This window comes from Choloepus didactylus, chromosome 4 (assembly GCF_015220235.1).
Source record: "Choloepus didactylus isolate mChoDid1 chromosome 4, mChoDid1.pri, whole genome shotgun sequence".
Lineage (NCBI taxonomy): Eukaryota > Metazoa > Chordata > Mammalia > Pilosa > Megalonychidae > Choloepus > Choloepus didactylus.
The window spans coordinates 103039206-103063611 of NC_051310.1; the positions used below are offsets into that span (position 1 = coordinate 103039206).

The 24406-nt window shown below is 60.5% G+C and overlaps 2 protein-coding genes across 4 annotated transcripts; one reads left to right on the top strand and one right to left on the bottom strand.

The window, feature by feature from the left end:
• Nucleotides 1-422: 422 nt before the first annotated feature.
• Nucleotides 423-5316, top strand: LOC119533307 (taste receptor cell protein 1). Its single transcript, XM_037835368.1, has 10 exons — nucleotides 423-483; nucleotides 613-743; nucleotides 1215-1279; nucleotides 1535-1674; nucleotides 3114-3238; nucleotides 3352-3410; nucleotides 3561-3706; nucleotides 4103-4209; nucleotides 4379-4483; nucleotides 5059-5316. Exons 1-9 carry the CDS (start codon nucleotides 438-440, stop codon nucleotides 4439-4441), a joined length of 882 nt encoding a protein of 293 aa, XP_037691296.1. The 5' UTR covers nucleotides 423-437; the 3' UTR covers nucleotides 4442-4483; nucleotides 5059-5316.
• Nucleotides 5317-15007: 9691 nt separating this feature from the next.
• Nucleotides 15008-24195, bottom strand: C4H15orf39 (chromosome 4 C15orf39 homolog). Of its 3 annotated transcripts, none has more exons than XM_037833383.1 (3): nucleotides 24046-24195; nucleotides 18305-21019; nucleotides 15008-16367 (listed from the first exon to the last, which is right to left on the bottom strand). In XM_037833383.1, exons 2-3 carry the CDS (start codon nucleotides 20967-20969, stop codon nucleotides 16006-16008), a joined length of 3027 nt encoding a protein of 1008 aa, XP_037689311.1. In that variant the 5' UTR covers nucleotides 20970-21019; nucleotides 24046-24195; the 3' UTR covers nucleotides 15008-16005. The 3 variants fall into 3 exon arrangements, with proteins under 3 accessions (XP_037689311.1, XP_037689312.1, XP_037689313.1); XM_037833384.1 differs by lacking the exon at nucleotides 24046-24195 and adding an exon at nucleotides 23436-23623; XM_037833385.1 differs by having other exon boundaries at nucleotides 16230-16367; nucleotides 18268-21019.
• Between the last annotated feature and the right edge of the window lie 211 nt (nucleotides 24196-24406).

The window sequence follows — 24406 nt, forward strand, 5'->3', positions numbered from 1 at the left end:
TGTCCAAGGGAACTCGCTTTCCAGAGAACTTGCTCTGTGCTCTGCAGGCTGTGTCACTCAGTCCTCACAACAATCTTCCAGGAAAAGGGTCATTACCTCCATTCTACTGGGGAGGCAGCTGAGGCCTAGAGGGGGAGGCGATCTGCTGAGTCACACAGGGGGCTCTACTCTGTGCCTCCCCCGGGCGGTCAGTAGCTTCCCCAGTAGACTTCCACCCTTCACGGCACCGACTCTGTCCTTCCAGCACCAGCCAGACACCCATTTGGCCCAAGCGGACCTCCCTGAGCCCACCGGCTCCCTGGCAAGGACACAGCTCTGCCCACAGGCCTGGCTCTGTGGCTGTGAATGCCTCCCTTGTATTCGGGGGCAGTGCCCTGGGCCCCTCTGCCCACGAAGTCCTCTGGACTCTGCACTGCAAGGTGAAGTCTGCAAGACAGATGCTGGGGAACCTGTCCTTGGCAGAGAACAGCCTCATCTCTGACGGTGGGTCCAGCCCCTGCCTAAGCCCTGCCTGCTACCTCAGTGCCTCCCTGCCTGCCCTGGCCCCGAAACAGGGTGAGGTGGGGGAGGAGGCTCCTGGGGTCTCCTGAAGTCCCACCCCCGGCTCTGCAGGGTCCACCCTGACCGATCTGGCCCTGGAGACCATCAACATCCGCTTCACAACCATGAGGCCCTTCTTGCCACAGCTTCTCCAGCCTGGCTCTGCCCCCTTTGTCCTGCTGGAAGAGCAGACCCTCCAACAGGTGAGGGGGCCTCTTGTTCCCCCTCGGGGCCTGAGACACCCGCCTCACCTCCCTAGACTTCAGGCTTCCCATGGCTTAGGGTGGGGGTGGGGTGGCACTCCAGGGAGGGCAGCCCCCCATGGCAATGTTGGGGGAGGTTGGTTTGGAGAGGACCCAGCCCTGTATCATGGGCCCCCATTTGAGGGGTGCTGCCCAGCCCTGGGAAGGGGGTGTTGTCCCAAGTGAGTTTCTGTCCAAGGGGAACTTGGCCAGGCCTGTAACATCACAGAGCTCAGAAGTCCAGACTTGGCCACCCACAGTGGCACCAGGGCGAGGTGAGGAAGGTGCCCGGGTGCAGCATTTAAGGAGGTCCTCACTCCCAGGGCCATGCAAGTGGAGGGTCAGCCCCTGAGAGTGAGGGCCTCCTTAAATGCCTCGCCCGAGTCCCAGCACGGCCCCACAGCTCGACCTGACCTCCAGGACTATCCACAGGTCAGCCCCCTGGTGTCAGGATTCTATAAGGAGCACCCCCAGGGATGTCCCCTGCTCCTCTTCAGGTGAGCCAAGTTCTCCCGCTCTGTGCACCCAACCTGCCCTGCTCCTCCCCTGGGGGCTGCCCTGGGGCAGCTCCATGCCATGATTCAGAGCCAAGACATAGGGAAGGCAAAAGTTTGGGGGCCCATCAAGGGGACGACTTTGTCCCAGCTAGGATGGAGGGCACCCCCGGGCCTGAGGGTGTGCCAGTGGTGGCCGGGTGCCCTTTTCTAGAAACGTGCTGTGACCCCTGCACTCTCCCCTTGTGCTTGCCCTAGTAATGTGGACCAGTGGGTGGGTGTTTACATCGAATACAAGTTCCAGAACCCACTCTCCACCAACCTCCGAGGCCTGGCCGATCACCTGGCCCAAAACCTGATGGACCCCACCCTCCAGAAATCCAGCATCAGGGCTAACGGTGAGTCAGGGCTGGGATCCCTGTGTGTCTTTGGGCCAGCAGCCTCTTCTCTCTAAGCCTCACCATTCCCCTTCTGGAGAACAGGCAGAATTTCATTTCCACAACCAATACCCAGGTGCTCGGGCCACAGAGAGGAAGCAAATATAGAGCCTTGGATGGGGAGCTGGACAGAAGTGAGAAGCTGGGATCAGAGAGACAAGATGGTCCAGTCAACTCTCTTACTGCCCAGGATATCATTTAATCCTTACCTAAGCAGCAAGTCTGTCCCACCAAGTCAGGAGGGAAAGCACTCAGCTCAGCCCCCAAAGCCAGATCTGCAGGAAGCCGAGGGTCTCTTCTTGGGGTCTCCCCAATACAAAGACATACTCATGCTTGTGCAATCCAAAAAGGGCATCCGTCCAACACCCAAGTCAGGAGAGTTCGGGGTCCCATCAGTTCATGCCAGCTGTGGCTGTGGTTGCCTGGAGCTGCTCTTGGGAGCCTCCTGACCGCAGAAGGTGCTGGTTCACTTACAGTGCCGGCTTCCAGCCCACCCTGGCCCCTGAAGCCCCTTGAGAGGGGTCAGCACTGCCCTCCAGGGGCTCTGCCCTTGCTTCCCATCCCTAAGCTGTTTCCCGGGTGCCAGCAGCCCCAGGGTGCAGAGCTGGGATTGGTTTGGGCTGGAACTACTGTCGCTTCCTCCTCCCCAGGGAGCCAGCTCCAAATTGTGGGACAGCTCTCCCTTCAGATCTCCAAAACACAGAGGCCCAGTAGGCCCTTTCAGCAGACAGTAGAGCCCCAATTGATCCTCTTAAGAAGGACTACACCATTTACATCCACAAAGCCTACAACCTGCCCCACCAAGAGGCAATTTTCCTGTATCTCCCACCAGAGCAGGGAACAGTAAAAAATAAAATCTACAAGAGCGTAAGTTAGATCAGCAGCAGGGCTGGCCTCCCATTATATTTGCGTCAACTCTTGGAGCGAGCAGTGTAGGTATCGTTCCATTAGCTAGATCAAAGCAGGGGCCAGCAAACTTTCTCTAAAACACTTACTATAAATGTGGCCATTTGGTCTCTGTCACAACCACTCCACCCTGCTGTTGCGGTACGAAGGCAGCTACAGAGATGTAAACAAACGAGCTGTGTTCCAATAAAGCTTCATCTCTGGACAAAGAAATTTGTATACCTATAATTTTCATGTGTCACAAAATATTATTTTTTCGATGTTTTCAACCATTTGAAAACGTAAAAGCCACTCTTAGCTCATGGGCTGTACAAAATCAGACAGGATTGGGGCTGGGGCTGGATTTGACCTGTGGACCATAGTTCGCCAACAGCTGGATCAGAACATTGGAGTTTGGGAGCATGCAACCCTTGGGGAGGGCTCGGGTCCTATTCTGGGGCTCCCAGGAGGGGATGGGGCCCAGGCTGAGGCCACTGTGCACCTTATCACTCTAGGGGAGAAGGCAGAGCTGGTGCCATATGAGATGCTGCTGCACGTCCTGGACCAACCCTTCACCCAGGCCTTGAAGGACAAAACCAGCCCTGAGTTCCAGGAGCTTCAGGGGCAGCTGATGAGAGGGGTGATGTGGTGGGATAGAGGGGATGGAGGAGCAGAAGGCTGGAGGCCTTGGGGAGGGGCCTAGGACAAGCTTTGGTAAAAGCTGTGACCTTGGCCATCATCTCTGACCCCCAGCTGACCACCATCCTCAGACCTCTGCAGAACTTTGGCCAAGTTGTGGTGGAAGAGTTCCTGTGAGTCCATGGTGGCTCTGGGTTACCTGGGGCTCGGGACTCAGGGGTGGGGACAGGGAGGCCACAGCCGGGGTAGAAGCTAGAAGAGATGACCCCTGTGAGCCCCCCAAGCTGCCCAGTCCCTAAAGCTTGTGATGATCCTCCTGCCAGGCTGGACCCGCTGATGGCCAGAGTGAGTGCCATCTTCTTCAGGGCCGCGCCGGCCGAGGCCTTTGTGCAGGACTTCATGCACCAAGGTCTCCACAGTCTGTGGGAAGCCGAGGGCCTCTCAGTAGAGATGATCATCCCACACCTCGGTCAGTGCCTCTTCACCCCATGCCCTCTGCAGGCCTCTTCCCTTTGTCTGTGTCCTCTGACAATCTGTCTCCTCCCTTGGACTCGCTGCCTTGCTGCCCATGTTTGCCTTCCTTCTGAAGCCTGCCTCCTCTGACCCTCCCTCCTTCCTCCTGGACCTTGGCCCCCAGCTGACTGCCCTTAGGGCCCCGTTCTGGCCCTGCCTCCTCCAGGAAGCCCTCCATGGTGGTCCCAGCTCCAGCTCTCCTCCGTTCCTGTAGTAACTTCTGGGCCTGAACCCTGAGCCTGGAAGTTCTCCGTAGGCCTGGCTCTACCTTCCTAGAGGCCTGTGGTCTGTGGACTGTGGTTTGGCAGGAGGGGACCCACCTTAGCCATAGTCTTCCTGCTCTCTGCCCCAGGCCTCCCAAGCTCCGGAGCCACAGGTCAGCCTGACACCTCCACCCTCTGCTATGCTGTGGCTGTCACTGTCCTGAGCCTCCTGCTGTTTGCAGTTTCCCTTGTCCTGGTGAGTGTCGGCCCCCGGGCCAGGGGCTCCTTTCTGGGGTGGGGTGGGTGGGGCCACCTCAGCTCGCACCTCACCTGAGCCTAGGGTCTCTTTACCCCCCACCTGGAGCTGAGGGCTTTGCAGCAGTGGCCTGGGCCTGACCCCAGTGACCCTACCCTTCTTGATCCAGGTGCTGAAGTGGAAGGCCTGCTGCCCAGGGTTCAGTCTGGGGGTCCTGAAACCCCACTCCTAGAGTTGTAATGCCCAGTGAAGCAGGAGGACCCTCTCTAGAGAGGTAGGTGGGGGTCGGGCCTGCCCTATCCCACTGGGGCCTTTATTCTTTGGGTGGGATCTGCCCCTCAAGAAGCGAAGGCCCTTTGCAAACAAATGCTTCCCAGGCAGAGGCTGGGTGATGGAGTGAATATGCTGACAAGCTCATCCCCTCTGCCATGGGGAGTGACCCAGCGGCTGCTAAGCACAATCCACCAAACAGGCCCCCACTTACCCCCAACCCATTCCCAGCTGCCTTCTCACAACCCCCAGAAATGATGCCAGGGGTTGATCCAGGCTGACCTTAGGGCCACACATGGTTGGAGGAACTGGGACAGAGAAATGGGGAGGGGATCTTACCTCCCCCACCTCCCACCACGCGAGGACCCAGTCAGTGACACCTCCAAGCCCTGGAAGACGTGGAGGACATACCAGGACCCAAGCTGCAGTTGTCTCTTATCTCTCGGGCCTTCTTCCCCCTTGATCCCTGGTGCCAGGAGGCCTTTGCCCCTCTTCCTCCACCCGCAGGTCCCCCTCACCCTGCCACTCCCTCCACTGAAACCCAGACTCCAAACCTCTCTCTTCTCTCCCTTCCCCCAGGTCTTCCCCAGACAGTCCCTCAACTCTGAGAAGTGAATCTGGAGCCCCAGCACCTTGACTTTCCCAGGAGTCCAGAGCCAGAGAGGGCAAGGCACCAGCCCAAAGTCACACAGCAAGGGATGGCCCCTTCCCTTCTGGGACTGGACTCTCAGGGCCAGGACAGAGGTGGAGTGGGGGAAAGAAACACTTTGTCAGCCACACCAGGGAGATCAGCTAAGCTTTAACCCCAAGTTCCCCACCTCTCACCCCCAAATTGCATAAAACCCAGGAAGGCACTAGCTACCATCTCCATGCTCACTCTGGGCCTGGCCCCCTCCTAATGTTTCCTGCACTCTCAACAAGTGGCCTATCCCCTCCTGAGGCTGCTGTCATTCTCATGTATGGATGAGGCAACTGAAGCCAAGAGCCCCTCCCCACCTCCAAACACACAGCTAGAAAGTGGCAAAATGAGGATTTAGACCCAGGTCGGAGGCTCCCCTCAGCCTCTGCTTCCCCTCTCTGCTGCCCCTGGTGCTGCCTTCCCAGCCCACAGTGACAGGCCTTGCTGCTTGGGGAGAAGGAAGGCAGGAGAACCAAGTGCTCACCCCTTAGGGCAGAAGGTTAGAGTTGGGGGAGAATGGGGCAAGGGTCCAATCCTGTACCAACCGTCTACACCACCCAGGTGGGGCTGGGTGACACTCAGGCCAGGCCCTGGAGACTACCCAGCTCCTCTGGCCTCAGGGAAGGCACCAAACGGAACATGGTGTGACAGCACTGGGTCCCTCCTGTAAAGCCTTGCAGGGGACCTCTGTCCCCACAGGGGAGGGGCTTCTCTCCCTCCCAGGGCCAGGGGCTCAGGCACAGGGTGGCCAGAGGGCTGGGGCAGAGGCACCCTTAGATCTGGCCTGGTGCATTGGGCTTTAGTGGGGCTATAGAAAGAGGTGAAGAGAAACTGGTTTGTTTGGGGTCTAGAAAAATTAGGCACCAAGAAACAAATTGGTATAAAAAAATGCATTTCTAAACAGTCATCCAGCATGAGGAGACAGGAGAGAGCCAAAGAAGACCCTCTAGAAAGATATGAGGCCAGAAGACTGACTGGGGCTCAAAATGGAATGGGGATTGCTGTGAGCAGTTTCAGACCAGAGGGCTCGGTGATGGCGGGCGAGGCGAGGCCTGGCTGCTACACAGTGAACAGAGCCACAGGGTGTGTGGGGATTTGCCAGGGAAGGTGGGAGGCCGGCTGCCCGGACTGCGGAGGTGTGGCGCCGAGGCCCCTCACCAGCTGGGGGTGGGGGTGTGCAGGGGGCAGCCCTGGCGGTCTCCTGGAGGACACCTGGGTAGGCAAAGCCCTTGGGCCAGACAGATCCAGCACCTCCTGGGCCCACCGGGATGAAAAAGATTCGGTGGCATCAGGGGCATCCAGGGATGGTCTTTGAACCTATGACCTGATAGGAAAAAAGGGTCAAGGAGAGTCCTGCCCCAAAGCCTCCCCTACCTGCAGGGGCCTCCCCAGACCACAGATGGTGGCCAGCACCAAGATGCTGAGGAGGGTGGGCAGGAAAATCACCAGGTAGCAGTTGCCGGCAGCTGGTGGCAGGTTCACCTGCACTTTTGGGATAGGCAAGCCTCTCATTCATACCTGAGGGCTCCCCTGAGGCTCCACCCAGCACCCCAAAAACCCACCTGATACAGTCACACACCCCATGTCAGCTCCCACCCTCCAAGCTGCAACCTCTGACTGCAGGGCCAGGGCATAAGGGGGTCCCTGGGAGGCTCCCCCCAGACTGCCATGATGTTTGAGACACCCCCATCAGTGCTGCCCTCTTAGGAAGGGAGGGCTTGGCAGCCTCATGCTCTCCAGCAGCCTCTGTGCTATGGGAGCCACTGCTGATGTTACAGAGGAAACAGGTGGGGAGAGCAGGGGCGGCCCTCGGGCTGAGGCTGGCCAGGTGGCCTCAGTGAGACCTTGTCCCTCTCCCCAGGCTTTGGTTTCCTGGCCCTCAACCCACCTTCAACCTCTATGAAACTGCTCTTATGAGCTCATGTGAAGATACAGCTCAGATACACCTGGGGAACACTGTGGGCCTCAGGGAGGTGGCACACACCCAGGGGAGGGCAGCTACCGTGTAGGGGACCTGCAGGCAGAGCGTGGCCTCCCTGGAGATGGCATGATGATACCTGCACTGCGTAAGAAGAAAGGGTCCACCTGGAAAGGTGAGCCAGCCAGCAGACTGTCAGGTGGGACAGCCAACACCAGGGCCTGCAGGATGGCTGAGGGGGCTGGCCTGGGGGCTGGGGAACCAGCTTCCCTGGACAGAAGAGTGACTCTTTCCTGTGGGCAAGATGTTCAGACATACTTCCCATGGCCCACCTCAAACCCCTCCCAAGAGGATCCCCACCAGCATCACCCAGACCTGCCTAATCATCACAGCAACCCTGGAGCCAAGCAGCCCGTTCTCCAGATGAATAAACAGAGACCCAGGGAGATGAGCCTCTCAGCCAGGACCTGGAATTGAGGCCCAGGTCTGGCTACAGTGCTGCCTTGAGCACTCCGCCTGCCACCTCCTCCAGAATTCAGCTCAAGCCAACAGTCAGATGCCTGTGAAATAGGTTATGGCCCCATTTTACAGCCAGGGAAAGGGAGGCATGAAGTGACTTGCCAAAGATCACAGGACTGGGACCCAAACCCCAGTGTCAGACTCCAGAGCTGGGTTCTCAACCACCACATCCCAATGGTGGGGGTTTTACTAGAGTCTGAACCTGGAGGGCAGGAACTCTGCATGTCCCCCTCCCCAATGGACTGGCCATGCAGACCCACCTAGGGGAGGTGGCAGTGCAGGGAACAGCCCACACCGAGGCTACCTTGGGCCAGTGGTTCCCCAGGGCCAGGAGGCCCACCTCAAAGACACTCACTGGAAACCCTGGATTGGCACCTGCAAGAGGTCAGGGAAGGGGCTCAGCCCACGCTGTACCCGCGGAAGGGTGGGGCAGCACAGATGGGTGTGCTGGAGAGAGGGACCCTCTCTCAAGTTGGCCTGGGGTGGGGAAGGCAGGAAACAGGTCTATCACCTGGCAGTCCTCTTCCCACCTCCTCACCTCCCCAGGCAGCCCCCACCGGGCCATGGCCCAGGTAGGGGAATGGTGAGGTCCCAGCAATTGAGCGCGAGACCCCTGAGCCCACCCCAAGCCCCGCCCCAGGCCTACCAAGGCAGCCTCATCTCCGGCGAGGGGCTGGTAGATGGGGGATGAGATGTTACCATGCAGCTCTTTAAACCTCTTGTTGTGCGTAGTCAAGGAGATGGGCAAAATGGTCAGGTTCAGCTGAGAGCCTGGCAGGCAAGGAGGGGCCAGAAGCAAGGCAAATGTCAGCTCGGCCCTAGGCTCGGTCCCAAGGGAGACAGGAGACGGAAGGGGTGGTGCTTGTCACTCACCAGGCACAGGGAGAGAGCTCAGGTCCATGCCCTGGTTGGCCAGGCCTGTCGGCACGTGCAGCACCTGAGGAAGGTCCACCCAGGCTGGGCTCTGCCCTTGGGCTTCTACCTGGAACCACAGGTGTCCTGACACAGGCCCAAAGTAGGTACGGTGGTAGGAGAAGTACTCGTGTGGGTACACATGTAGGCACCTAAGCATGTGCTCCAGGGTGTCCCTGCAAGGATCCAAGGCCAGGAAGGACGTTGGGGGTGGGCTGGAGCTGGAGCCTTGAACAAGGCCACCAAGCCACCCCAGGCCCAGGCCTGAGCCCTGCTCGGCCATGGCCACTCTGCCATGGGACAAGTCCCGTGCTGGGACTCAGGCTCCCCTTTGGTTTCACGGGGATGTCAATATTGCCTTGAAAGTCAAATTAGGCAAGTGACAGCAACCCTCAGTCCCCAGCAGGGCCCCTGACCAAAGGAAACAGCTGCAGCCTACCCTGGAAGGTCTGGCTTGACCGGGGGGCTGCGTGAAGGGGTCACAGCTTTCTGGGTCCTAGTCTAGACCCTTGTGCAATCAGTCTTCTGGGACCCGACGCTAGGGACAATGCCTGCCAGGCCTGTGGTACACTCAACCCTCAACCCACTCCTCTACGCCTCAACAAAAGCTCTGGAGTGAGGGGCTCTGAGGGTGGAGCAAGACCCTTCAGGGAAGGTTTGAGCTGGGCCTCAGGGCAGCCAGAGGGGTAGGTAAAAGTATCCTCACAAGGCCTGCCAGGGAACCCGGGAGGGACACAGTGAGGGGGTGGGGGTGTTCCAGGGGACAGCGGGTCACTCCCACTCACAGTTGGAGCTGAGTGAGGCCAGGTCCACACGTCAGAAATAGGTAGCCATGTGCTGGTGCACTTTGGCTGCCCCGGTGTGCAGGAGGTCAGAGCTGGTGGGCAGAGCCTGCCCCTGCCCCTCTCTGGCTCTGCACCCAGACTGACCCCTGGCTGCAGGGAAGGGGCCTTAGCCAGGGCCCTCCACAACGGGGGCCTGGGCCCCTCCCCAGCCTGGAAGGGGCTGGAAAAGTGGGCAGGGACTAGGCTGGACAGAGTCCCAACCCCATGGAGCCCAGAAGACTTACTAGAAGGGGACTATTTGGATTTCTAGGAAGCCAGGCCTGGAAGGCAGCATGCACCTGAACTGAGGAGAAAAGTCCCTGATCAGGGGGCCCCCAAGCTTTGTGTCCGCTGGGTATGACCCAGCACCCAGGGAAGGGCTGGTCTCAGTTCTGCTATTAAGAGCTGTTCCCTCTCTCTGCCTCAGTTTGCCCTCTCTGTTGGACATAACTGGGATAATTGCATCTCACATGGGCCATAAAGCAGAACACAGCCCTCAGTTCCATGAGGGGGTAGACGGGCTACCTTCCAGGGAGGAGACCAGGACAGAATCTGTATGTATTTGGGCAGGATGGGAGACACGGGGAAAACTGCTGCCTTCTTTGAGAGCGAGGGAGGCAACATAACTGAGGCAGGAGCCCCAGGACCTTCGGCCCTAAGTCTTCTCTGTCCTAGGCCAGGCTTCTTCCTATTAAGCCCGTCCCTCGGATGGCACTGTTATTCTCCTTCCTGTCTTTATGGCTTCCTCACTGCGCTGGCGGAAGCTGCCACAGCTCACGTTCGTCAGGAGCGGCAAGTAGATGATGCGTGTAAGATGCAGCTGTAGAGGGAGCTATGGTGGGGGTGGGCAGGGGGCTAGTGGCGTGGGTGCCTGCCCCACCAGGTGTGGCCTCCAACCCCAAGGTACCCAAGTTCCCCCTGGGCTGGAGCCGGACTCCCCTCGGGGACTGGGGACACAGCCCACCCAGGCATCACCGGGGCTTTGGGCCTGCCAGTCAGCTGGACAGATGGACCCTGCTTGAGGAGAGGCCTGGGCCTGGGCTACTCAGACCCGGCTCCATGGCAGGGGTGGTCCAGTCTTTCTCGTCCGACTCCTGAGCTGGGAGCCCACCCACCCAGGGAGTGGGGAGGGGCTTGTAGTCCCACCCGAGTCCACAGCCCCTGCCTCCCAAGTAGGCACCAGAAAAGGGGGTGAAGAAACACCAGGCACTCCTCACTGGCTGTGGCGTTCTGGGGTCGTCTGCATGAGCGCCCTGATGAGTCAGGGTAGGGAGCCCTTGGGTGGGACAGCCAGCTGGAAAGTGGCAGGAGTCGTGAGCCCCTCTGCCCAGGGGGCCTCAGAGATGCCTCTGCCGCCCAGCTCAGCCCAGGGAGCCAGGGCCTGGTGCCAAGTCACCTCTCTGCTTGGGAACAATGTCCTCTACCAGGTGGCTCGGGTGACTAGGCTGTGGAAGGGCCAGTAGGCAGAAAGAAGGGGGCTGTGGGTCTGGGTTGGTCTGAAGCCGTGGGGTGGGTGCCCCGGCAGTCAGGGGCTTTAGTGGACACAGAGTCCCCCATGGTGAAGCGGAAGGGGACTAAGCTGTGCCTCTCTGAGGTCCATGGCACCAGGCTCCAGAGAAGTCCCTGGGAGAGGGGCTAGCATGAGAACAACTGTTGCAGAAGCCTTGGTCACCTCCTCTGCAGGGATGGGCCCTGCTGGAGTTCAGGGTCCATATCAGAGGGGTGGGCCTGGGGCCACAAGAGAATGAGGCTACCTGATGGGGTGCACAGAAACAAGCCTGGTGTGTAGAGTGGGGCAGCAGCTGAGAAGCAGGGGGCCCCACCAGCCCAAAGAACTCCAGAGGAGACCAGGCTGCTAGGGCCTTGGGGCCAGAGGTGCCCAGGAGACCAGTGGAGGGATCTAAGCCAGCTTCAGATGGGACAGGCAGTGGTAGCCAAGGGCCTGAGGCACTCACAGCTCTAGAAGGCGTCCCCAAGCTGGACTGGGATCCCAGCAGCTGGGTGCCTGGGATGCTCACTGGGCTGGAAGGCAGCCTTGGGAAGCACCCAGCAGATCTGCTAAGGACCAGCCCTCTCAGTGCCGGGGACCTTTGCTGCCACTGAGCTCAGAGATGTCAGGGTGGCAGTATGCAGGGCTGAGGAAGGCCTGGCCACTGGAAGCTGGGGTCCAGGTATGTCTGCAGGGTCAGGAGGTGGCAAGTGGAGGGGTGGCAATGAAAACCCAACAGGACTGCCCTGGGTCTCCTGCACAGGGCAGGTGCCAAGTTTTGTGGGAAGGCAGGCGGGGGCCCCAGGTCTGTTAGAGAGCCCAGGCCTCCCTGTGTAAAGGCTGCAGCCTGTCTGCTCAAGGCAGGTGGGAGCCTGGGCCTGGTTGAGGACACTGAAAGGGAAAGAGGCAAGGTTTCTGCAGGTAGAAACCCCCAGCTCCTGATCTGTGGGACCCCAAGCTGAACCCTCAGTCCCTCTGACAGGGAAGTCTTCAGTCTGGGAGGTTTGTAGGGTTTGAGGAGAACTGGTCCCCAAGCTTGGGGTTCCAAGCACTAAACTATAGGTGGGAGAGGACCTTGGGACTACAATTAAGACTTAGAGAGGGACCTGTCCTGGCCCCATCCCCTCAATCTGAGAAGGAAAGACGTCAGCAGGTGCCTGTGTCAGGTGACTGGTGGGGAAAGAAGCAGAAAAGCCCCTGCCTGGGCTGGTAAGCAGAGGAGAGGCCTCTGGATATCCTTCCAAGAGGCTGAGGAGCTCAACCCCCCTTCCCAGGAGGTTCTCACAGCCCCAAGGAGAACAGGGGCAGGAGCTGTGTCCCTCAAGGACAGGGGCAGGGGCACTGGAGGCAGTGACCAGACCTGGCTGAGGTGTCTGGTGCAGGTGCTGTGGGTACCTCCACCGACGCAGGCACCTGGGTGGGCTGTGGCTAAAAGGCCTAGGGTTGGGGTTCCCATAGAGGCAGCAGCCAGTGTGCCCCGGGAGCCCACCAACCCCAGTCCCTTCCAGGTGCTCACGTCCAGCCAAGGAGAGCTCCTGCCCCTGCCTGGGACCATTCTCTCCTCAGATACGGGGCGGGGGTACCAAGAAGGGTTGCACTGGGCTGGGGGTGGGAGCTGGGAGAGCTGCCCAAGAAAGAGGTCCAGAGAACACACGGACAACAGCCAACAGCCAACAGCCAGGCCCGGTGCCCGCTGACAGTGCCCCTGCAGCCTTCCTCACACTCATGCCCGCCTGAGGCTTCCTCTCGGTAGGGGCTGGACCTGAAGGGGTAGCAGGTTCCGCTGGGGGCCGGCCTAGGGGATTGAGACACCCCTCCCATCTCCAGCAGAACTGTGGGGTCAGTCAGGTCAGTGGTGGGCTTCTCTGCTCCGTTTCCCCTGGGCTGGGTGGGGTGGGAAGGAGATCCGGCTCAACCCTCTGAGTGAACACAAGCCAGGGAAGGAAGCACCTGGAGGTCACCAGGGGGAGGGGGTTCTTGATAACCTCACCCAAATGCAGCCCTACTCTGGGGACCAAACTCTTCTCCCTTCTCCCAAGACAACAGCTCACAAGACAGAGCAGCCCCTCCTGGCTTCACTCACCTCCTCAGGCTTACCTCCTGTCAGTAAAGCCAGCTGGCCGGGCCCTCGGCCTTTTGCACTGGGCTGAGGCGCCAGGTGGAACGCCGAGGAGGCAGCACCTCACCTGAGCGACCTCCTCTTACTAACTCAGCCAGGACACCTGGGACGGAAAGGCTCAGTCAAGGCAGGTCTGGGCTAGGCCAGGAGGGGATGGGGCGGGGGTGGGGCAAGAGCAGAGGGGTAGAGCCCTGCCTGGCCGGGTCTTGACACGGCTCGACTTGATGTGACCCATCAGCAAGTTCTTGGGCCTCAGTTTCTTCATCTGTCACCCAAGGGGGTACGAGTTGGTAGTCGGTGTTACTCAAAGTGTGATTCCTGGACACCTGACTCAGAAATCACCTTCGGGGGTTGATTAAAACCAGATTCTGGAGCTCTGCCTGCAATTGCCCTTGGTGGGGCCCAGGAAACTTTACCAGGTGATTGAGAAGCTCTGCTGGGTCCAACCCAGGAGCCTCAGACAGTTACGGGGCACTGTGGGGTCAGGAGAGTCACATTCAATAGGGTGGAGGTGGGCCCTGCTCTGGTGTCCTCGATGGTGTGGGGGGACCCAGCATGTTCAGCACCCCCAACCCCCACCCCTGCCCCCCACCTCCCTTACCCTCAGCTCCCAGCCACCAATGCTCCTACCAAAGAATGGAACAGGTTTTGTGCAAAATTGTGAGGGGTGGCAGCCACGGTAGGATACACTGTGACCCTCAGACTAGGAGTCCTGCTCCTGTTGCCCCACCCTCACCCCCTCAGACTGGACCTCCTAGGGCAGTGCTGTCTCATGGGGCCCAGCCCAGTCACCCCCAAACTGGCCTCTGCACCCTACAGGTCCTCTGCCCTCTCCCGGGCCTTAGACCCTGGCCCTGTAACCACCAGCAAGATTTATATGCCTGACATGGTGCAAAGACCCAGCCGATGCGGAAGCAAACAGGTGAGTCCTTCGGATGCTGAGGAGGCTGCAGAGGCGCTGGCAAGCTGCCCAGGACCTGGGGAGGCTAGGACTTGGAGAACCCCACAAAGCAGCCTCAAGTGATCCAAGCTCCCTCCATGTGTTTTCTGTAGACTGCATGGGCCAGACCCCCTCATATCCAGGCTGGGGGATTTAGTGAGTTGGCACTGAATGTGTTGGGTCCTGCACCCCAGCCACACCCACTCCCTTTTCCAACTATGCCTTTGAGCCTTTGCACACACTGCTCCCTTTACTCAAACCACTCACACTCACACCTAGTTTCTCTCTACTTGTCTTCAGGGCCCAGTTCAGGCACCACCTCTTCTGGGACCCTAGGATGTCCCCACCCCCAGGCCAGGCTAGACCCCTCCGGAGCTCCCACAGCCCCCGGCCCCCCCCCCCCCCCCCCGCCGGCTATCACTGCAGTGACCCCCATGTGCTGCAGCTCCTGTCTCCTGGCCCCTCCCCACCACAGGCCAGGGAACTCCTGAGGTGTGTGTGAGCAGAGTGCACACGGATGGCATGGGACCACTCCAAATCCTGGCCCAGTGAAGGCCAGGCCCCAGCTGTCCAGTGGTATGGGACAGAGCTGAGCAGGGTTCAGTAAGCAGCCACAAACATGAGGACCCACACCAGGCAAGCCTGATAAACCCTCTAGGAAGCCGCCTCAGGAGCCCTGAGGACCTCTGGGGGAGTAGAGCCCAGCAGGGGTGGGATCTCTGGAGGGTGGGCCCAGGCACCCCATCCCATCCCACCTCCCTGCCCCTAGCTGTGCTGAATTAGGGGGTGCCAGTTCTACCTAGACCTGGGTGGGCACCATCCCTGGCCCTGGGACAGGAGCATGTGCTGAGGTCTGGTGACCAGCATTTCTCCCTGCGCAGAGGGCTGCAGACCCACGGGAGTCCGAGGAGGAGGGGCTTTCCCTGAGCAGAGACATGGCCATCCAGGGTGAACGTGATGAGGGCCTACATGCCTGGAACCAGGGGGACAATTGTGCTGGCGATCCCCAGTTCCCCTCTGGGCGGGGAGCAAGGAGAGCTACAGCCTGTGAGCAAGGGGCTGGGGACACAGTGAGGATAACCCCATCATCCAAAGCTCCCACCTCAACACACACATGGCCCAGGCCCATTTCAAAAACAACCCAGATGCTTTAATGGCCTGCCTCCAGGGCCTGCGGCCTTCTTAGAAAACATTAAATAGGCCAAAGAGCCAAGCTTGCCAGCCTCTGGCTCAGTTCGGCAGACTGCTGGGAGGGAAGCCTGCAACAGGCCAGGCTGGTGGACTCTGGTTTGGGAAGTGCCAGTGTCCCCAGTCCACATCTTCAGAGGCCTCCTGGGACTGAGTTGCCATTCAGCCTGCCCCGTCCAGTCCGAGTCCCCACAGCTGCTTGGCTTCCAAAAAACATACAACTTCCATGGGATAACGCATGAGGCTGGAGGTAAGCTCAGGGAACTCACTGACCTCAATCTGGGGCCCCCCAGCGGGTGGGAGTAGCAGGCCCAGAACAAGGGTGTACCTCTGCACCAGCAGCAGGGATGGGCGAAGGGGCAACACCCAGCCACCTGGGAGCTCCAGGCTGGGGGTTAGGGCCCAACCCCAAATACAGGGGCTGCGACTCCAGAAAGTGTTTGTGTGTGGGTGACCTACACCATACAATGTCCCACTATAAGACAACCAAGTCCTAGGACATGAAAAGACTTTCTACGGAAAATTCTGCGGGCCTCAGCCTCACACTCCAGGCCCCGGCCGAGAGAAAGGCCCCCGTCCCGGGAAGGAGCAGAGGCCAGAGCGTCCTGGGTGTGCATCAGTCATCCCCACAACCCTGTGAGGTAGGCTGTGTTGTCCTATTTTACAAACAGGGAATCTAGGACTCTAGAGAGGGGGAATGACTTACCCAGGTCACACAGAAAAGAACAGAGGAGCCAAGACTCAAGGCCAAGTCTGCCAGGCTCCAAAGCCTACACATTTTCTCTTAGGAAGAAACAGGAAGAAGTCCTTTCTAATAAAGATCCTAAGTTCCAGGCTCTGAGCCCAGCCTGGGGGGGCCACAGGGTGGGAGCTGGGAAACCGCAAGGGCATGTCCATCCCAACCCTGGAGAGTGGCCCCCAGACAGCAGCGGTCAGTGCTACAGGTGGTGGTCCTGGCCCCCCAACAGCTGTGGGTGGGGCGGGGGCCGGTCCGGTCCAGAGGCCTTGTGGCCCCAAGTGGGCAGAGCCAGGCCATTGAGCCAGGCAGTCTCCAGCAAGCTGCGGAAGCGGGCCCTCAGGGTGGGGCCGGGTGGGCTGGCAGCGAGGGGCGGTGAGGCACCATGGGACCCTCCCCCAGCAGCTGCCTCTGCCTTCTCCGGGCCAGGGGTTGGTGGCTTCCTCCCCGGCTTCTTGGTCTTGGGGGCCGGTGACTTCCGAGCCAGGACCAGGCTCTCTGGCTCATCTCTGGCCACGGTAGGTTCTGAGGGGGGCATGGTTCCAACTTCAGAGTCAAAGTCACCTGGAAAATGAACACGCCATCAGGATGCAGGCCCCACACACCCTCAGGTTCCACGTCCTGGCCTTCAAAGCCACCCACACCGGTGGTGCCGTGTGCCCCAGGTCAGGAAGGCACCAGCAGGGTCACAGCTATCAAGGCCCTTCCCCGCATAGGCCCATAGGCCAGAACATCCAAGCCAGAGACGTGTCTCGAGTGACAAAAGGACTCTACGTGACGAGGGCGGGTAGGGAAAGAATCACTGCTCAAGACAGGCTATCCAAACCCCTATTGTACAGATGGGGAAACCGAGGCATGGAGCAAGAGGGCCCAGCCTGAAAGGAAACAGCCATCATCTCTCTGCTACAGCACCCCCAGAGCTGCCCGAAATGCCCGGAGGGAGGAAGTTGTAGGAAAGGGCTGGGGCTCCCAACTAGGAGCACACTACTCAGACGGAGGCTGCTAGTGGAGCACAGGATCCCATAGGAGACAAAGGTGGGGATAACTGGGGCACCCATAGAAGGGTGGCCTCCCACACACAGGGGTAGGAACCAGAGCTCAGGGAGCAATGGGGACAGGGATACCCAACTCCAGACAGTGGCAGAAAGCCTGGCCCCAGTCACTCCCTTACCAGACCCCAGACTCTTGCAGGCTCCATCAGAGCAGGAGGGGACCATGGAGTGCCTAGGCCCTACCACTCGAGAGATGGCCTTGACCCCATCTATACAAGGAAAGGGTTGGGCTGGAGGCCTCTCAGTGATGCCTGGCACCTACCCACACTATTTCTCACTTGGGAATTGAACATGCTCTTGCCCCCCCCCCCCCCAATAAGATACATCATAAGTGTTCAGAGGTCAGGAGAGCTGGTCACCCAGCCCCCAGCCCCCAGCCCAAGCTCCACATCTGCACTCACTGCCTTGGGCCCCTTCTCACCCCCACCTGAGCCTTAACCAGGTAAGAGCCCAGGGCAAGGATGCTGGGACGGAGATGGGACCAGGAGCACTTCCTGCAGAGAAAGAGCCTCAAAAGGACAAAGGCCGGGTGGTGGGAAAGCTGGGCGGTGGGCACCATGAGGATGAGACCACCAAGGGGGTTGAGGGCTTCAATAGCAGGTGTCCTGAAGAGGGAGGACAGAAACCACACCCGGTATCTCTCACCAATACCAGAGTCCTGGCCCAGCAGTCTGCATGCCAGACAGCAGTGCACAGCGGCTCCCGAGAGCGAGGCCGAGCTGCCTGGCTGACGCACAGGTGTCTCCAGGACATAAAGCACGTTGGAGAATAACACAGACATCATTTAGTGGAGGAAAAGCAACCCACTACTTGGCTTTTGGGTATACTTTTGTGTATGTAAAGGTCAAGAAGAGCTGAAAAAATACACCCAGGAGGCAACAGTGTTTGGGATGGGAGGGTGGGGGCCCTCCCGGATCCGAGGCATGTGGAGCTGGGTGAATGGTAGTTCTTTTCCACTGAGATGCAATGGACCAGGATGGGAAGGGAGCTCAGGGGAAAGCTCAGGGGTGTGTGGTTGGGATGAGTGAGGTGTCTGACAGACACACAGGTGGGCCAGTTGGTTATTCGGGACCAGAGCTCAGAAAAGCAGAAGGAACACAGACACAGGGGACGAACAATCTCCAAAAGAAAACAGGGCCTGATCAAAGCCCCAGGAACCAGAGGAGAAGGCACAAGCAGAGCAGGAGGAAGAAATCCAGGAAGACGCCACACCCAAGAAAGGCCAAGAAAGTTTCCAAGGGGACGGAGCAGTCCCTACAAAGGAGGCAATGAAGGCTGGCAAGGGTGCCTGGAAGGTGCAGAGAGGCGAGGGGCCACAGAACCCACCACGGAAGACCAGTCCCCACCCCTGGCAGGAGGTCCAGGACCCAGGAATAACTCAGCACCCTCCAACTTCCCCGGCACCCACTCACACAGCTCCGGTGGCTACTGGGGCCGCCGCATGCTCACCCAGCTGGCGGCGCACACAGTCACGCCACTGCAGGCCCAGCAGGTCGGGGTAGATGTCGGGCAGCTGGCGCAGGGCCAGCAGCTTGAGCATGCGCGAGGTGCAGCCGTGCAGGGCACGGTCCCGCAGTACCCGCTCCTCCGACAGCGTGGTGGGCCGCAGCTCCACGCGATGCTCCTGCAGCACGTGGTCCACGGACGCGGGTGGCAGCCGCGGGAAGAGCCGTTCCTTCACCAGGTGGATGGGCACGAAGATGGCGCCGGCCCGCACCACATGGGGGAAAGGGCACTGCTGCGTGCACAGAAAGCTCTGCAGCTGTGACAGCAGCTTGCCCAACAGCCCCTGCACTCCCTGGCAGTCCTGCCAAGCAGCCTGGCCCCAAGGCCCAGCCGTCTCAAGCCATTCCCGCAGCTTCTCAGGTGGAGAATGGGCCACCGAGCCCGAGATGGCATCACACAGGGATGCGTGCAGGCCTGCAAAGTGTTGCTCGGAGGAGTCCGTCGGGGCTGGAGTAGAAGCGGGAGCAGGAGCAGGGGAGGGCGCAGCTAAGGCTGGAGGGCTGTGCACTGCCAGGTTGAAGCATGCCATGGGCAAGGGCTGGCTGATAATTTGCAGTCCGATGGGCACAGATGGGGGGTTAGGTGCAGGCTGTGCTGGGTCAGCAGCTGAGGTGGGCGTGGATTGGACCACAGTTGCAGGCAAAGGTGCTGGCCGGATGATCTTGAATTTTCGGAACATGAAGGCCACAGAGCTGTGGAAGTTGGTCCTTGGTGTGGCCTCTGTGGTCACCGGCACCTCAGACGGCCCTGGTGTTTCCGTGCCTATCTTTTTCAGGCCTGGCACATCCAAGACTGTGTTCTCCAAACCCGGTAACTCCAAGACGGTGTTCCCCATGCCTGGCACATCCATGGCTGCAGTGGGCTTGGCATGCATCATAGGACTAGAGACCTTGAGGGGGGGAGCCTCTGCCATGGGCTTCTTCACACTCAAGTCCAGTGCTACCTCCTCCCTTCGTGAGCAGTGTGCCCTCGAGGGAGCCTCCTGGGCAGGCAGGGTCCCCCTGCAATCTTTGCCTTGGCTCTCACTGGTAGCTGGGGCTGGCTCAGACGCGGCGTCCGGTACCTGTACATCCAGATAGTCACGGTAGGGGGCCAGGCTGAAGACATTGTCGATGACAGGCATGGGTGGAGAGCTGGGTGGCCTTGCATCCTCCTTCTGAAGGGACTGGGGCTCCTGGGCACAGGGTGGGGGTGCAGGTGGAGTATGGGGAACTGGACTGTCTCGGATGACAATGGGCGCCCCAGGGTGCTTGTCAGGCAAGGGCCGGGGCTGCTCTTTCCTGCAGCTAGGCAGCCATGTCTTCTCAGTTTCCTGCACCGGTTCCTCTGCAGGCCGTGCAGGCTGCAAGCACGGCTGGCTGGCAGGCATGGGCTGGCAGGCCCGCTGGAAGGCACTGGGCTGTGGCACCACCCGCATGCTGTCCTGGGAAGGTGGCGTTCCTCCAAGCCCCGGGGATGTTCCGTAGAGAGAGAGGTCATCCCGGGCATGAGGGAAGCCCAGCGCTTGGGGGGCAAAGTCCAGTGGGCACCGTGGAGCGAGAGGCGGTTCCAGCTTGAGGCCTGGTGAGGGTGCCGGGAGGGGGGCAGAGGGGTAGGAATAGGCGTCCAGCCCCACTGGGGGCACACAGGGTGTCTGGGCTGCCTGCTGCTGCCTCAGGTAAGGGCTGCCCAGCCCACCAGCTGGGTACCCTGCCCCCTTGTGGGTCCCCAGAGGCTGCAGTGGGAACCCTGAGCTGTAGCTGCCCTGCTTCTCTGGGTGGCGACAGGCTGGAGGGCAAGGCAGGACCTGTGGAGGGTGCAGCAACGGGTAGGGGGCAGGCACTGCTTCCTGGCAGGCTGGTCCCAAGGGTTGGGCCAGCTGGGTCCAAGGGCTGGGGGGACCCTCGGGTATTGTCTTAGGGTCCCCAGAGTAAGGACCTGCACACTTAGAGGCTAGAAAACCCGTACTGTGGATGGTCCGATACTTCTCCAAGAATGCCTGGCATGGGGAGAAGCTCACCGAGGGGTCTTTGCCAGATCCCCCAGATGGCACCCCACGCAAGAAGGGGGCATCCAGGGACTGGCCCTTGTTAGAAGCCGGGGCCAGAGAACAGGGAGGGTCAGTCAGAGGCAGCAGGGGCGCAGTCACCAGTGACCAGTCAACATCCAGCGGCCTCTTCACTGCCCCTTCTCCCAGGCAAGTTGAGAGCCCATAGCACAGAGGGCTGCGGTAGACAGGTTTGGGTGCTGCCAGTGGTGGGCCTGGGTAGGAATGAGCCCGGGGATTGAAGGGCAGGAGCTCAACAGGGCTGGAGTCCTGCACCTTCCCCGAGCCCTCTGCTGGCGGGCGGTAGAGCAGGCAGTTGGGCAATAGGTTGTCTGCACGGAGGGGTGTTCCTGCCATGCTGGTGGGGTACAAGGGTGGATATGGAGTCCAGGATGCCAGCCGCTCAGACTCTGCCTTGGGAGCACCAAGGGGGCAGGAGAAGTAGGAGCCCTTGTAGCTGCAGTGGTCCTGGTCGCCAGCAGAAGGGGGCAGGCTGTGTCCGGGCCCCGAGTCTGCCTCGACGCGGGGCAGCTTGCCGTACATCACAGGGCCCAGGGTCTCCAGGGGCCGCTTCTCTGCCATCACTGAGAAGGCTTCAAGCCCTCCTGGGCCCCTGCTACTTGGCTGCTGACCTGAGAGGCAGGGAGAGAAGCAGGTGCTGTCAAAATATAGGCCTTAGGCTCACTGCCAACACCCAAGAGCTTAGCACTTAGTAGATGCTCAATTAAGACTGTCTAAATGGATGAATGCACGAGACCGTATGAACAAATGAATGCATGAGCTGTGTAATATAGAGGTTTCTAACTTTTTCCTCTTTGAAGCTGCAGAACCCTTTAATGAATTCCTGTGCAGCAAGACTACACATAACCCCACCCTCACTCCAAGAGTCCCTCCTGTTCAATTTCCCCCCATGATTCCTGAGCCCCCTTCCTTGGGGTTTCTGCCTTTGCAGAGCAGTCTGTGGATCACTGGGCTCAGCTCTCCCTCCTCTGCAGGTAAAGATGAGGAGACCCACTGGAGGCTCCTAAGTCACTCTGGAAAGAGATGAGATGGCAAACAGGCCTCTTGCCTTTCACTGCAAGCTCCTATTCGAAGATGCCACTGGGATCTCAAAGATGTTCATGCAGCCACTCTGTGGAAGCTGGGGATTGCCTATAAATTCACAGATTTCTGGTGATGTGCTGAGTCTCAATTTCTGACCTGGTAGTCTTATTAAAATGGAAGGACTAGACCTCCAACCCAGATTCCCAGGCCTGGCCAACACCTGGAATATTGGAGCTTTGCTGGGAAGGCAGTCCCCAGGAGAGGTGGCTGGGTGGGTTCCTATAAGCCACGCCCCCTCCAACCCCAGCTCCGCCCCTCCAGCAGTAGGGCCAAGTCTGTCCAGCAGATGGTGCTGTGGCACCGGCAGGAAGGTCCCACAAGGGGTAGGGGAGCGAGCCAGTGACCACCCACAGCCCTCAGGCCCCAGGTTATTCCAAGGCACGAGAGGGCAGCACAGCACAAGGGACAGCTGTGCAGGTTGGTTGGGGTGTGTGTGTCTCTGCTCCCCCAAACCCCAGGCGGCTTAGGAAGGATGAATCAGAGCACTCTTGCTGCGACTAGGTCAAGGGCCAGGTGCCACAGGTTTCCGTCACCAACCAGCAAGAACCAGCCCCCACTCCCAGGCTTCTCCTCCCTTCTGTCTGGTTGGTAGCCAATGACAGGGGCTCCGAGTTGGAGCAGCACATTTTGGGGACAGGAAAAGCCAAGGACAGGACGGCGGTCAATGCACACCCCCACCCCAGCCTGACTGTGCCAAAGAAGCCAGACAGGAGTTTCAAAGAGAATGCTGGCCCAGAACAGATACCTCGGACCAGTCTGGAGAAGGGGATGCACCCAGGAAGGTGGGGGGAGGGGCAGTGGGGTACAGGCAAAGGTACCACTGGCAGTGCCCTGTAGTGACAGAGATCTCCATCCCAGAGCAGAAAGACCCCCACCCTGCTCCACAGCAGCTGGCCAAGAAGGGGTTGTATGGTTTTGGGTGTGCTAAGCTTCCCCTCTGCCCTTAGGGAGCTCTGGATTAATTAACTGCCGGCTCCAGTCTCACCTCCCAGATGGAGCTTGCTCCATTCCCACCCCCAGCCTCAGGAGACCACCTCCCCTGGGCTCCGCCCCACACGTGCCCTTTGCCCTGGAGACTTTCTGAGACCCCCATAGGGACTCTGCCTCAAGAGTCTTTGTGGGAGGGATGGGGGCTCCAGGGAGCCAGCGTTAGACTATGAGGAGTACGGGGGGGGGGGGGGGGGGGCTTACTTCCTGCCAGTAGGGGATGGAGAGCCCAGGACACATTCCCCCAAGTGAAGTCCTTCCCCATTCAAGGAAGTAGACCAAGATGTAGATGGCTCCTTCTCTAACACAATATAGGGGAAGCCAGAAAGAGCTGGGAGCAGGAAAGGCCCCAGGGCAGGAGAGCCCACCTCCGCTTTGCCACTCCTGCCACTCCTGCCCTATGAACAGCTCTGTGGTCCAATTGCCGCGTCCACCTCCTCGGGGCCTCAGGATAGACAGAGGAAAGACCAGGAAGAAGAGAGAGATGGCCAGCAACATCTGGGCTCCCTCGGAGGGCTGGATCAAGCTCCCTTGGCAGTGTTCTCACTTCCCCCTTGGTCCTCCAGGGGCTACAACAACCCAACCTAGGGCAGGTCCCAGTCTCCAGAGGAGGGAAATGGGTCGCTAGTGGAAGAGGAAGGTTCACCGGAGCGACCTTCCCCTCCCCCCACCCTGGCCCAGCAACTGTGGTCTCAGCCCACAGTCGACCTCGCTTTGGGGATGCCTCCCCGCACCTGACCTCGCTGGCTTCCGGTGCCCCCACGCCCGGTCCCGCGGCGCTGGAGCGCACGTGCACCCAGGCAGGTTTACACAGAGGCCGCCGCCACGCATGCAAACTCGTGCCAGCACGTACGCCCATGGCCCACATCTACATACACGCCCCTCCAGTACTGCGCTTTTCCCTCGTGCGGGCCCCGGGCGGCGGGCACACGCGTGCACGCAGGCAGGCCCGCGTACCGAGCCCCGCCGACTGACTCCCGCAAGGCGGCTGGAGGTCTCGGGGCAGGGGGCGGCCCGGCAGCAGAATCCAGGCAGCTAGCGCCTCGAGGCAATCCCGCCAGCCTGGGCTGCGGCCAGAGGATGAGTCAAGCGGTGGCGAGGAAACTGCAGGGCCGTCCCGTCCCCAGCAGGGCGCGTCCAGAGCCCCGCGGCGCCTCAGCGCCCGCCGCCCCCAGGCTCGGCCCCCCTCCCCCTCCGCCGGCCCGGCAGTCCACGTGAGCCGGGCCCCGCTGGAGGCGCGGGGGCTGGGCTTGAGCGCCTTCTAGTCTGCCCCGCGCCGCTGCCAGATCAGGCGCCCGATCCCCGCCGGAACTCCGGAGCGCTGTCAGGCCCCGGGAGCCTCGAAGCCTGGGGAAGGTCGGCGCAGCGGCGTGATCCCAGTCCTGTAGTCCGCCCGCCCGGGGGCCCGAGCAGCCAGAGCGGCACCATCTCGGCCCAGGCCTGGCGCGCTCCATACCCGGGCCGGCCAGTAGAGGCGCCCTGGGACAGCACCACCCACCCCCCTCTCCACGCGCCGCCCGCAAACTCGGCCCAAGTTTCCGCGCCCGCCGAGCAGACAAGCTCCTACCTGCAGGACGCCCAGCTCCCCACTGCTGCTACCCGGAGCTGCATCCTTTGGCGTCACCGAGATTACGGGCCCTTGTCGGGCCGGGCCCCGCGCGGGAAGTCGCGGTGAACACCGAGTCCGGAGCCGCCCTCCTCGCTGCCGTTCGCGCCGCCGCCGAGCGCCGTCTGCGGTCCCGGGCGGGGCGAGCTGGGGGCGGGGCGGGGGCGGGGCGGTCCGCGGGGTAGGGGCAGAGCCCGGCCGCGCCTCTGGGAGCCTGCGCTGCCGGGGCCCAGGGGTGCAGAGGGTCTGCGTGGGGTCAGCTCTCCAAGGACCCGGCCGCGGGCGCTGCGCACTGTCTGCACCCTCCACACTTCGCGAACCA

What these genes read in the sequence shown, in the direction of transcription:
- LOC119533307 (XM_037835368.1), top strand. Translation starts at nt 438, where the DNA reads ATGCTGGGGAACCTGTCCTTGGCAGAGAACAGCCTCATCTCTGACG. An exon ending in TGTCCCCTGCTCCTCTTCAG is followed by an intron (nt 1,280 to 1,534) that starts GTGAGCCAAGTT and finishes TGCTTGCCCTAG; the next exon opens with TAATGTGGACCAGTGGGTGG. An exon ending in TTGCAGTTTCCCTTGTCCTG is followed by an intron (nt 4,210 to 4,378) that starts GTGAGTGTCGGC and finishes TTCTTGATCCAG; the next exon opens with GTGCTGAAGTGGAAGGCCTG.
- C4H15orf39 (XM_037833383.1), bottom strand. Translation starts at nt 20,969, where the DNA reads ATGGCAGAGAAGCGGCCCCTGGAGACCCTGGGCCCTGTGATGTACGGC. An exon ending in CTGTGTGCGCCGCCAGCTGG is followed by an intron (nt 16,368 to 18,304) that starts GTGAGCATGCGG and finishes TTCATTTTCCAG; the next exon opens with GTGACTTTGACTCTGAAGTT.